Source organism: Nomascus leucogenys, chromosome 5, assembly GCF_006542625.1.
Source record: "Nomascus leucogenys isolate Asia chromosome 5, Asia_NLE_v1, whole genome shotgun sequence".
NCBI lineage: Eukaryota > Metazoa > Chordata > Mammalia > Primates > Hylobatidae > Nomascus > Nomascus leucogenys.
The window spans coordinates 7,293,552-7,307,079 of NC_044385.1; the positions used below are offsets into that span (position 1 = coordinate 7,293,552).

The window sequence follows — 13,528 nt, forward strand, 5'->3', positions numbered from 1 at the left end:
GGCGTTTCCACATAATATCACAAGAAAAAATTACTTTATGCTTTAATTTTACAGTCATTAAATTCTCACTAAAGTAAATGATGAAGAATGAAGAAAAATATAAGAATGCAGTTGAGAATATTTTTTGTGCTTTTGTGGGAAAAAAGTATATGTCTGTATGGTCTGACTAGAATAGGTATTTTAAGGTTAGATAAATAGATATGCCTGCACACACACCTATACATACACATACATACTCCCCAAAATATAGAAACGACCCAAAAGGAACTGCACACTCCATAAGAAGCATCTCAAAAAGTAACACCGGCTGGGCGTGGTGGCTCACGCCTATAATCCCAGCACTTTGGGAGGCCGAGGCGGGCAGATCATGAGGTCAGGAGATTGAGACCATCCTGGCTAACACAGTGAAACCCCGTCTCTGCTAAAAATACAAAAAATTAGCCAGGCGTGGTGGCGGACGCCTGTAGTCCCAGCTACTCAGGAGGCTGAGGCAGGAGAATGGCGTGAACCCGGCAGACGGAGCTTGCAGTGAGCCGAGATTGCGCTACTGCACTCCAGCCTGGGGGACAGTGAGACTCTATCTCAAAAAAAAAAAAAAGTAACACACTACATGAAAGCAAAGTTTTAACTACTCTGTCCCCCTAGGGCTCCCCTAGAATCCTGATTCAATTTTATTTTTAAGAAATCAAATTCTCTAAGCTTCATCTCCCATGGAGTCAAGTGAGATTGGGGTGATGAGGGTGACCCATATAAAGTCTTACTATCCTCTTTTATCTAGCGGTTCAGTCTTTTTTTCTTTCTTCAAAATTCCTACGATGATTTTGTTCTCATATTCACAAAACTAGTATTAGTAGCCTTATTTTACTACTATAATTCCCAAGAAAGAACGGAGGGTAAGTCAAAATCTCTGGGTGATGGTGGTCGGGGGGGCCTCTGAGACAGTTTGGGAAGACTTGTCTGTAGAGATTCAAACAGTTCTCCCTATCTACCCATTTTCCCTCCGTTAGAGTCTCTCTTCTAGAGGGGAAAATGATCAGATGATCAGAGATTACTCCAATTATGCTCATTGCACATGGTAGTTACTATAATTAGCTAACATAGAATTAAGCCCACAGTACTGATATTTGCCATCACTGTTACAGTGAGTCCTGCAGGCCTCATCATTCCAGGAACTAGCGATTGATAAGGAGACAGGTGATCATCAGGTTTCCTCGTGGTCAGGAGCCAAGCATGTTCAGCTAGCAGGGCTAGGAAAGTCCTTTTAGAAAATATAAATGTTAGTGATAATAATAAAGTTTTTCTTGGTCAGACATTTTCTTTGTAGTTTAGTCAATCAGTTTCTAGAATTCTACAGAATCTGGATCCTGCCTATTATAGATTATATCACTCAATTAAGACACTATTCCTTTAAAAAAAAAAAGATCTCTGATTTGTGCAGTGTAAAACTTTAGAGCAGTAGGTGTCTTTGTAAGGAAATGTTTCTATTTTTATTTATTTATTTTTTGTAGGTTTTTTTAATTTAAATTTTTAAATTTTAATTTTTGTGGGTACATAATAGGCGTATATATTTATGGAATACATGAGGTGTTTTGATACAAGGATGCATTGTGAAGTCATCACATCATGGAGAATGGGATCTTCATTCCCTCAAGCATTTATTCTTTGTGCTACAAACAATCCAGTTACACTCTTAGTTATTTTTAAATGTAGAATTAAGTTACTATTGACTCGAGTCACCCTGTTGCACCACTAAATGGTAGAAATTAGTTACAAGAGGAATTTAGGAAATGTGTTTAAAAGTGAGAGTAAAAAGTTGCTTTACTGTCATTGGACAATGCTGAGAACTGCATTATATGACTAATGGAGCCAGGCAAATCACTGTCAGATCTCAGAGAAAGAGTCTATCAGTTGGTTGAGCTTTTTGAAGCTACCAAAAGCAGTGTTGAGATACGTGATTCATAGAAAACAATTTGTTATATTTAAATATATTTCATCCTGAGTCTTGCTGAACATAATACTCTTTCAGTCCTCTCTGTGGATGAATACTTTTTGTTTGAATATACAATCAGACCGTTTTGCCTTTATGTCAGTTGGTGTAAAATTACAGCAAAGGAATGACATTTTAAATACCTGCTTGCTGGTACTACACATATATAGAAGCTGAGCAATTGGTCAGCAAAGTACATGTAGACAAAGACTTTACAGTGTCTCTCTTGGAACATGTTCTGGATTATAAAACATATAGCAAACTAATATAGAGAATTGTGGAAGATAAATGCAATTCGCCAGCCAGAAACTCCACCAATTTTTTGTCTAACCTGGGTTCCACTTCTTTTCATTCCACAGACGCCCTATTTTTGGCCATCAAATTGTTGGGAGCCGGAAAACACAGATTATGGTCAGTGCCATCTCTCATTATTTTATTATTGACAGCCTGTATGTCCAAATGGATGTGTACTTGCGTTTTATTGCTTTTTTTCATTAAGAAAAGGAAACCACAGTTCTCAGGATGGGACCAATATTTTTAACATTGAACTGATAAGCGGCTTTGTTTGGAAAGTCACCAAACCTCGTGACAACTTTCTCTGTGGTATGGTGCCCTCTGCAACTATTAAAGAAAGCTTTCTGATTAGGTTAAAGAGCTATAAAGAAGCTTAAAGGGGTTATTGTTTTGTCATAGCAACCTGGCCTACTAGAAAGAATAAAAAATAGGCCCATAGAACCAGAGTTCCAGTTCAACTCTCCCACTTAGCTGTGCGATTTTTAGTCAGTCCCTTGACTTCCCAAGGGTCCGCTTTTCTCACTGTTCTATGAAGCATCCTATGATTTTTAGAAGTGGAGGGTTGTGTTAAACATGGAGAGGCCAATTACAAGCAAAATTTTAAAAAAGCTAAAAAAGAAAATTCAATGCTAATAAATCAAGTTCAATGAACTTAGAACAAACTTGGTTCAACAACCATTATTTCACTCAAGCTCTTCAAGGAGAAAAAGAGCCCCTAGTAAGTATTCATCTTCTTAAATCTTCCTGAACAGTACAGTTTTCAAAGACAAGATTGCATGGTTTTTAAAGGTCATTTCTGCAAGTGTTTGTTGAGTATTTTTCTTCCTATGCCAGTATAGTAGAAGATGCTAGGTTTGCAAAGGTGACTGAGTTCATTGACACCATTGGGTAGCTCACAGGCTAGACGGGAAAGTAGAATTATACAGAAGGAGTTACTGTAGAGTGTCAAGTGAATAGGAGAGTGATATATGCAAAATTATATGAATGTTTAAAAGAATGAGAAATTGACTTTCCCTGGGGTCTTCCAGAATGATTTTGCAAAAGAACCGATAGCATTTGAGCTGGATTTTAAGAGGAATGATTTTTCAGATGAGAAGGCAGGGCAAGTGTTTGAGGCAGAGGAGCCAGCATAATATACAAAGGCAGTGAGAAGCTTTGCAGCAGCCTGGCTTTCTTTGGTATTGCTCCTGGAGAGACATTTTTGTAAGAAGAAAAAATAAGAAAATTCATAGAAAACCAATAAAGCTATCTCTCATGTGTGTCATTTCAGAAACTTGAATTTAGTAGATCATCCAAGAATGGTCAGGCTCTAGTCAAAAGAGTCAAAACTAACATAACTCATGAAAAAAAAAAAATCTAAAAACCAGAACACCGAAAAATTAATACGGAGACAAAATTATTTCTTTCCAGTAGTGAGAATGCCGGTTTCTTCATCCAGGGCACACATTCCTCAAAACTGAAGTCCTTGGAGAAAGAAGTTATTTTACAAAACAACTACTGATTTGTAGGTCTAAGTTGGAGAACTTTCTGGAGCATTTTATTCAACCTAGGATAATGCCTGGAGATCGTCTCACTAAAGAATGTAAAATTCTAGTGGAGGAACACTGGAACAGCTAAGAGGGAGCTCGTAGAAAAAAATCCAGGTATTGGAAGCAGACAGACCTGAACATAAATACTGTCATAACCACATACCAACTGTGTGACTTTAGGCGTGCAACATCTCTGAGCCTCAGTTTGCTCACTTTTCAAACAGAAATCATATTGACTTTCTAAAGTTGTTAAAATAATTCAAATTAATACACCTAAGGAAACTAATATTGGTCCTCTCACATACTCAATACATTGAAATTAGTGTTTTGTGCTCATCATCATTATTGCCTGGCAGATACACTGCCTCTTTTCCCTGTTGAAAAGCAAATTCCCAGCCGGGCACAGTGGTTCACGCCTATAATCCCAGCACTTTGGGAGGCTGTGGTGGGCAGACCACCTGAGGTCAAGAGTTCGAGACTAGCCTGGCCAACATGACGAAACCGCATCTCTACTAAAAATACAAAAATTAGCCAGGGTGTGGTAGGGCGTGCCTGTAATCCCAGCTTACCTGGGAGGCTGAGGCAGGAGAATCGCTTGAACCTGGGAAATGGAGGTCGCAGTCAGCCAAGATTGTGCCACTGCACTCTAGCCTGGGTGACTGAGTGAGACTCCATCTAAATAATAATAATAATAAAAATTTAAAAAGAAAATAAAATTCTCATTCTCAGTGTTTCTTTCTGCCCATCTGCTGTGTCTTTCATAAATATGTTAGAGTGCTCACATTTAAAGCTTATGTTTTATCATTTTATAGTAGGTTGATGTTTCAGTGGTGAGTCTGAGGAAATGTCATGGCCTACACAGCAGATCATGTACAGAACATCTCTTAAAGTAGATCATCCCAACATGCTAAATGTTTAAGTTTCACATTGTTCCACGAAAGGGCCATATATGCAAAGTGTCCACCAAATGCAGAAGGAGCCAAGAAACCAAAGAATAGAGCAGAAAAATCCAGTTTGTTGGAAAAGGGTGATTCACTGGGGAACTTACAGACAGAAGCGTGGTCGTGGGTGGCCACAAGAAAGGTAGGCCCTCGCACTACAACCTTCTAGACCCAGGGTTTATATATCCTGGAGGAAAAGTATATTAGCTATGGAAGGAGGAATGAGTGGGTGGCTGAGAGAATGCTATGGGTGTCACAGCTACAGGTGATGTATGCAACAAGATCAAGGGTTGTTGTGGAGGAAAGGTGTAACTCAGAGTAAATAAGTGTTTCTACATAGAGAGTAAATCATCAGCTAGACATCTTGGAGGCATTCCCAGACTCAGGGTTAATCAGGAGCCAACACGGTGGATTAGCATCTAAGATAGAATCACTCTTGTTCCCACACATTACCATCCACTGGTGTCCATTTCTGAGGGGATCGTCTCCTACACTTTCTCCCCAAACCTGGAATACTTGCTACTTAGAGTAACTAATTTATTCTTTAATTATTATGTTTGGGATTTTTTCCTCTGAAGAAACATTTTATTGGTCGTGCTTAGCTTGCCTGAATTATATACAAGTAAAGAATAATGTAATTATTCCATTAAGAGGATATGGGAGAAAAATGAGAGGAAGAGAATAACAATGATCTCAGACACCATACATGTCTGTACCTGCAGGCAATGATGCTTCATTTTCTATGATTTTTCTTTTTAGATGCAAACAAATTATAGCAGCAATATGAATTACCCAACTTCGAATTTTTTGCTGCCATTTGTTTAAAGCATACTTTTATAAACCTCACTCCTGGCTTTTAAAGAGGATATTGATGGTGCGATGTACTTGCGCTGTGAAGTCCAAAGCACAGTAACTACTTAGGCTGTCTTTTCTAAGACAACTTTGGGGCACAGGGACTTTATTGCATAAGGCAGGTTAAAGAAGAGTTTATTGGCCGGTCGCGGTGGCTCACGCCTGTAATCCCAACACATTGGTAGGCTGAGGCAGGCGTATCACAAGGTCAAGAGATCAAGACCATCCTGGCCAACATGGTGAAACCCCATCTCTAATAAAAATACAAAAACTAGCTGGCATGGTGACGCACGTCTGTAGTCCTAGCTACTCGGGAGGCTGAGGCAGGAGAATCGCTTGAACCTGCGATTGCAGTGAGCTGAGATTGCACCACTGCACTCCAGCCTGGTGACAGAGACTCCATCTCAAAAAACAAACAAAACAAAACAAAACAAAACAAAAAAAACAGTTTATTTCATTTTGTTAGTATCCTGACCTGTTTCCATCCCCAGTTTAAACTTACCAAGTAGGTTCTGCTGAACATAAGCCTCAATAGATCAGTTGATATGAAAAACTACTTTTTCATAATTATCTTGGTTTTATAGAAAAATGGAATGTTTTGATTCTGTTCAATAACTAAGACAAGCCAATACTGACTAAAAGGTCTATATCTTTATAAACTCCATATTTGAAAATCAAGTTGGATAAGATTTCTGATATTTTGTGTGCAAGTACAAAAAGCATTCTAATTCAAGCCGGTTAAAGTGGAGTCAGAAATGGGCTTTCCCAGATGTATTTGCATCATCAAGAGCGATCCAGCACTAAGGACTTGCAGTGAGGGCTGGAGACAAAGGCACAGGAAAGCTCAAGAGAGCTTTGGTAAGAAGTAGAGACAGTGTCAGTTGTAGCAAACTGAAACAGAAGCTGACGCAGGGTTTTTACTGGTACCTCTGGACACACACATTGCACACAAAGGGTCCTAGAAATGACCATTTTATACACATCACAAAACAGACACATAAACTAATGAAACAGAATTGAGAGCCCAAAAGTAAAGCTGCACATCTATAACCGTATGATCTTTGGCCAAGTCAACAAAAATAAGCAATGGAGAAAGGATTCCTTATTTAATAATGATTCTGGAATAACTGGCTAGCCACATGCAGAAGAATGAAGCTGGACCGCTACCTTGTACCATATACGAAAATTAACTCAAGATGGATTAAAGATTAATATAAGACCTCAAAATATAAAAATCCTAGAATAAAACCTAGGATATACCATCTGGACAATGGCCTTGGTAAATACTTCATCACTAAGTCCTCAAAAGCAATTGCAAGAGAAACCAAAATTGACAAGTGGGACCCAAATGAAATAAAACTAATTAATTAAACTGAAGAGCTTCTGCACAGCAAAAGAAACTATCAACAGAATTAACAGACAACCTAGAGAATGGGAGAAAATATTTGCAAACTATGCATCTGACAAAGGTCTAATATCAAAAATCTATAAGGAACTTTAACAATACAACAAGCAAGAAACAATCCCATTAAAAAGTGGGCAAGGGACATGAACAGACACTTCTCAAAAAAAGACATACAAGCAGCCAGCAAACATACAAGAAAATGCTCAACATTACAGATCATCAGAGAACTGTAAATCAAAACCACAATGATATACCATCTCACATCAGTCAGAATGGCTGTTAGTAAAAAATCAATAAATAACAAATTCTGACAAGACTGTGGAGAAAACAATGTTTATACTCCGTTGGTGGGAATGTAAATTAGTTCAGTCATTGTGGAAAGTTGTCTGGAGATTTCTCAAAGAACTAAAAATAGAACTACTATTCATCTCAGCAATCCCATTGCTGGATATATATTCAAAGGAAAATAAATTATTCTACCAGAAAGACATGTGCACTTGTATGTTCATCACAGCAGTATTCACAACAGCAAAGACATGAAATCAACCTAGGTGCCCATCAATAGTGTATTGGATAAAGAAAATGTAATATATATATACACCATGGAATACCACACAGCCATGAAAAAGAATAACATTATGTCTTTTGCAGCAACATGGATACAGCTGGAGGCCATTATCCCAAGCAAATTAACATAGGAAAAGAAAACCAAATACCACATGTTCTCACTTATAAGAGGGAGCTAAACATTGGGTATACATGAACATAAAGATGAGAACAATAGACACTGGCAGGTACTGGTGGGGGAAATGATGGAGGGGTGCAAGGGCTGAAAAAGTACCTACTGGGGACTATGCTGACTACCTGGGTGTTGGGATCAGTCATACCCCAAAGCTCAGCATCATGCAATATACCCATGTAACAAACCTGCATATATACCCTCTGAATCTAAACTAAAAGTTAAAATTATTATTTAAAAAAAGAAATGAGTACAAATGGAACAATGTCTTTAGGCTGGCTCCTTTCAAGGGTTGAATCTCTAATATCCAAATAGGATTTTAACTCCAAGAAATTGAAATGTCCAATAAAGACAGGAGCCTCCCCTGTACCTACTTGTATAACTCATCTCACCCATTACACCCACATCCTTGTCCATTTGAACTTTTTGCATTAATTTTTATTTTTTTAAATATTGCACTAAAATATTTATTTTGATTAATGTTGTTTTTTCAAATATTGCATTAAAATATTGTTAATTTTGATTACCGAGTTTTTTGACACTCCCTTAGATTTTGCACCTGAGGTGACTGCATCACTCACGCCATCCTAGTGGTAATACAATTAATATTACATTTGGTTCTTGGGCTATCTTAAAAGACCTTAATGACAATGTAGATTTTGTCAAGATCACGGTAACCACATTAATTTTTGAATTGGATTAAATTTTGAATTTGAAGGACAAGGAATATTTAGCCAGAAAAAATATATATTTAGTATGGAAGGGAGAGATGTGTGTGGGACAGATACAGACTTTCTGGTGTGTATGGCAAAACCAGCATGTGACAGTTGCAGAAGGAAAAATTTGTTCCCCACATAAGAACCTCCCAATTTAAACAATTAAAGTTGTTCGAAACATCACATTATCTTGTAGGGTGATGATTTATGCCTCAGTAAATGTTCAACCGAAGGCCTGTCTTTTCTCCAGTGTGTTGTGAAGGTTTTCAGACCCATGGAGATAGATTGTACTTAGTGCTAGACAAGATGAAGTTCCACTTGCCAAAACCGTACTAAAGTCATAATAAAAGGATGCTGAGAATCAATACATCTTTCATACATGATAATAAGAGGCCAGCAAAAAGAAAGTATTCTAGTTGGCCAACCACAGCAATTGTAGGCTGACATAAAATAATTATAGCAGCTTTGAGATAAATGGTAATTTTTCCTTCAGGGACAGATTTTAAGTTGGTCAGTTACCATTGGTAGAAAGCTTGCCATATCCAAGGTTTTGTTTTGGGGAAGAGATGACAAGGGATTTATGACCAACTAAAGAGATCAAATACATGGTGAACTAATTTAAAAGAATTTTGAAATAAACACATAAAACAAAACCAAATTAATAGCCCAAATGACTTTAGAACTGTGTCTTGAACCTTGAATAGCTGATAAAATAACAGTGCCTTAAATATCTGCATAATCCATTAATAATTCCATTATCTATAATATTAGAAAACTGAGAATTTAAGATATTGGGGAAAATGAAAGAACTTCATTTTTCTAAACATAGACATTATTTCTTTATCTAAAACATTGCAGTGCTTTCAAATATATCCATTCCGTTAACACAGATTGTGTGTGTGTGTGTGTGTTTTTATCTGGATTCCCTTTGGCATTTAATTTACACAGTTGCTTGTTTTATAAGAGCTTTAAGAGGGGCCTCTACAGTTCTATCTTATTGTCCTCTGAAGAACTTCCCAAGCCTTTGTCATTCACTTTTAATGAATCCATCCCTGCATGTCTGTTTTTGAAGCCAGGTGTTAGTGGCTCCTAAAATCATGTTCTGGGGAGCAGAGTTTTAAAAATTAATAGACTTCATTTTTTTCAGAGAAGCTCAGAGTTTACAGAAAATTAAACAAAATATGCAGACAATTCCAGTACGATGCCTCAATACCACCTATACTTGCCCCTATAATTAAAAACTTACCATAATATGGTACATTTGTTACAAATTAATGAGCCAAGATTAATACGTAATTGTTAACAAAAGTCTGTAGTTTATATTAGGGTTAATTCTTTGTGTTATACATTCTGCGGGTTTTCAGAAATGTATAACATTTATCCACCATTTAGTTTCACTGCCCTAAAAATTCTCTGTGGTCTGCCTATTTATCCATACCCCTACCGTAACCCCTGGCAAACACTTATCTTTTTGCTGTCTCCATAGTTTTAGCTTTTACAGAATGTCATAGGGTTGGAATTACACAGTGTAGAGCCTTTTCTTCTTTCACTTAACAAGATTTGTTATAGTTTCTCCATGTCTTTGCATGGCAGGATATTTCATTGCTTTTTATCACTGAATATTCCATTTTATGAATATACCATAGTTTATCCAGTCACCCATTGAAGAATATCTTAATCGATTCCACATATGGCAATTACGAGTTGAGCTGCTATAAACCTTCATGTACAGATTTTTTTTTGAAGACATAAGTTTCCAATTCATTTGAGCAAATACCTAGGAAAGTGGATCATATGGTTAAGAGTATATTTAGCTTTGTAAGAAACTTCCAGTCTTCCAAAGTGGCTACACTATTTTGCATTCCCACCACCAATGAATGCAAGTTCCTGTTGCCCCACATCCTCACCAGCATTTAGTGTTTCCAATGTTTTGGATTTTAGCCATTTAATAGATATGGTATCTCATTGTTTTTTAAATTTACAATTCTCTAATAACATATGATGTTGAGCACCTTTTCACATGCATATTTGCCAAGTGTTTATCTTCTTTGTTGAGTTTTCTGTTCAGATATTATATTTTGCGGATTTTTTAATTGGGTTGTTTTCTTACTGTTGAATTCTAAGAGTCCCTTGTATATTGAGGATACCAGTGCTTTATCAGATATGTTTTGCAAAGATTTTCCCCCAGTCTGTAGTTTGTCTTTCATTGTCTTAATGGTGTATTTAAAAGAATCAAAGTTTTAAATTTTAATAAATTCTAACTTACAATTTTTTCTCATAGATTGTGCTTTTGATGTTGCATCTAAAAAGTCATTGCCAAACTCAAGGTCACCTAAATTTTCTATGTTACATTCTAAAGGTTTTATAGTTTTACATTTTATTTTTAGTTCTATATTTATTTCAAGTTAATTTTTGTAAAATTAGTAAAATCTGGAGTCTACATTTTTTTTTTTTTTTGCATGTAGAGGTCTAGTTGTTCCAGCACCATTTTTTGAAAATAGGATCTTCTCTCCACTCGATTACCTTTTCTAACTTGTCTAAGTCTCTTCCTGAAATCTCTATTCTTTTTCCTTGATTTATTTTTTCTCTTCTTTTGCCAGTACCACACTGCCTCGATTACTATAAGTTTATAGTAAGTTTTGAAGTTTGGTAGTGTCAACTCTCTGTCATTGCATTCCTTCAGTATTGTGTTGTCTAATTTGGGTCTTTTGCTTTCCACTTCAACTTTGGAATCAGTTTGTCAATATCCTCAAAGTATGCTAGGATTTATACGGAGATTGCATTGAATTCACAGGTCAAGTTGGAAAGAACTCACATCTTAAGTCTTCTTATCCACATATTTGGTATGTCTTTCCATTGATTTTGATCTTTGATTTCTTTTAAAAGAGTTTTGTACTCTTATTAATATATATCTTCTATATACTTTGTTAGATGTATGCCTAAGTTTTGCTGCTTATGAATTTCAAATTTTCATTCCTGGTACATAGGAAAACCACTGACTTTTTCTGTACCCTGCAACTTTGCTATGATCACTTAGTTCTAAGAGTTTTTGTTGTTGTTGTTTCTTTGAGATTGTCTACCTAGACAAACATGTCTTCCTGAACAAAGACTTATTTCATCCTTTTCAAACTGTATACCTTTTTTTTCTTTTTCTTGTCTTATTCCATTACCTAGGACTCCAGTACAATGGAAATAGGAGTAGTGAGAGGGGACATTCTTGCATTTTTCCTTATTTTAGTGGGAAAGCATCTAGTTTTTTTTTTTTTCTTCAAGAGAATTAAATCATTTATTGATTACACATGGTAATGGATGATACACAAGCTTCATTCCCATCTATAATTTTATCTGGTACCATTATTCAACTTAGTATATTGCATAGGATGTGCCAACACTCATTTTTATAACCAATAATTTTATGATTTTGCTGGGTAATTCCTTTTAATGGTGAACTTCAGGTCCCAACAGTAACTATCGGTTCAACTATACCAAGGTTTCTGAAGAGAATGGCTTCTCCACCCAAGCAGGTTGTATATAAATTCCAAATAGAACCTGGCATCACCCTGAAGGAATTCTAACTTCACACTGTTGGGGGAAATTTACCAAGATGGCTTCAGAGCAGACTAACTTTATACAGTACATTAAAAAAAAAAGACATTTATTCAGCATCAGGATCAAACTATTACATTTAGCAATCAACAGCATGGGTGCAAAAAAAATCTACATTAAAACCCTTTGTTGGAATGCTTTCCACTTTTCACAGAACAGAGACTAAAATAACCTGTTATACAATTAGTCACAAATACAGTCCTCGAGTTTTTTGCCCATTCACATGAGTGTTTGTGTAAAACATATCTTCTTTGTAGCAGCGAGGCCCTGCCACCACTGTGCTTGGCTGAGTTCACAAATCTGTGGTAACCTGTACCTTCCCTGTCACTTCTCTGGCTCTCCTCTTCTGCGAAGCTTTGTTTCCTAATTGAAATCTTCTGCCACTGCCATAGCTACTGCTGTTACTGGAACCGCCATAGCCACCTTGGTTTCATGGTTTGACAAAATATTGGCCTCCATCACCACAGAGGCCAGAGCTTCTGCCTCCAAAGTTTCCTCCCTTCATGGGTCCAAAATGTGAAGATTCATTGTTGTAATTGCCAAAATCACTGTAGCTTCCACCACCTCCAAAATTGCTTCCATCCTTACCAAATCCATTGTAGCCATCCCCACTGCCACCATATCCACCACCACCACAGCTGCCACCAAAGCCATCATGACCACTCAAGTTTCCTCCACGACCAAAGTTGTCATTCCCACCGAAACCACCGCCATAATCACCACCAAAGTGTCCGGAACCACTTCGACTTCTTTGGCTGCATGAAGTACTAGCTATCTCCTGCTTTGACGGGGCTTTCCTAACTTCACAGTTGTGGCCATTCACAGTATGGTATTTCTGAATGACGGTCTTATCCACGGAGTCATGGTCATCAAAGGTTACAAAGGCAAAGCCCCTTTTCTTGCCACTGCCTCGGTCAGTCATGATTTCAATCCCTTCAATTTTTCCAAACTGTTCAAAATAATCTCTTAGGTGATGTTCTTCTGTGTCTTCTTTAATGCCACCAACAAATATCTTTTTCACAGTTAAGTGGGCACCTGGTCTTTGAGAATCTTCTCTTGAGACAGCTCTCTTTGGTTCCACAACTCTCCCATCCATCTTGTGTGGCCTTCCATTCATGGCCACATCCCCATTCTCCACAGTGGCCTATGTGACAAACCCAAAGCCTATGGAGCGCTTGGTGTTTGAATCTCTCATTACCACACAGTCCGTGAGCGTTCCCCATTGCTCAAAATGGCCCCTCAGGCTCTCACCTTGTTTCAAAGCTCAGCCCTGCAATGAAGAGCTTCTTCAGCTGTTCGACTCTTTAGGAGACTCTGACTTAGGCATGAGGGCAGGGAGAAGAGAGACTTTTCATTTTGTACTATATTAGCTGTAGGTTTTTTGTAGGCATTTTTTTTTATCAAGTTGGGAACATTCCTCTATATTTCTAGTTTGCTAAGGGTTTTTATCATGACTGGT

General features: G+C 37.3%; 1 protein-coding gene and 1 pseudogene across 6 annotated transcripts in view; one reads left to right on the forward strand and one right to left on the reverse strand.

The window, feature by feature from the left end:
• The window catches only part of RGS7 (regulator of G protein signaling 7), a 582,263-nt gene that overhangs the window by 438,149 nt on the left and 130,586 nt on the right, over nt 1–13,528 (forward strand). For all 5 annotated transcript variants that reach the window (XM_012506446.2, XM_030812615.1, XM_030812616.1 and 2 more), the window contains exon 6: nt 2,347–2,398. In XM_012506446.2, coding sequence (XP_012361900.1) covers nt 2,347–2,398 — 52 coding nt within the window. The remainder of the gene's footprint in view (nt 1–2,346; nt 2,399–13,528) is intronic.
• On the reverse strand, nt 12,197–13,396 carry LOC105739709 (annotated as a pseudogene). Its single transcript, XR_004030051.1, has one exon. The product of XR_004030051.1 is annotated as a heterogeneous nuclear ribonucleoprotein A1-like (transcript).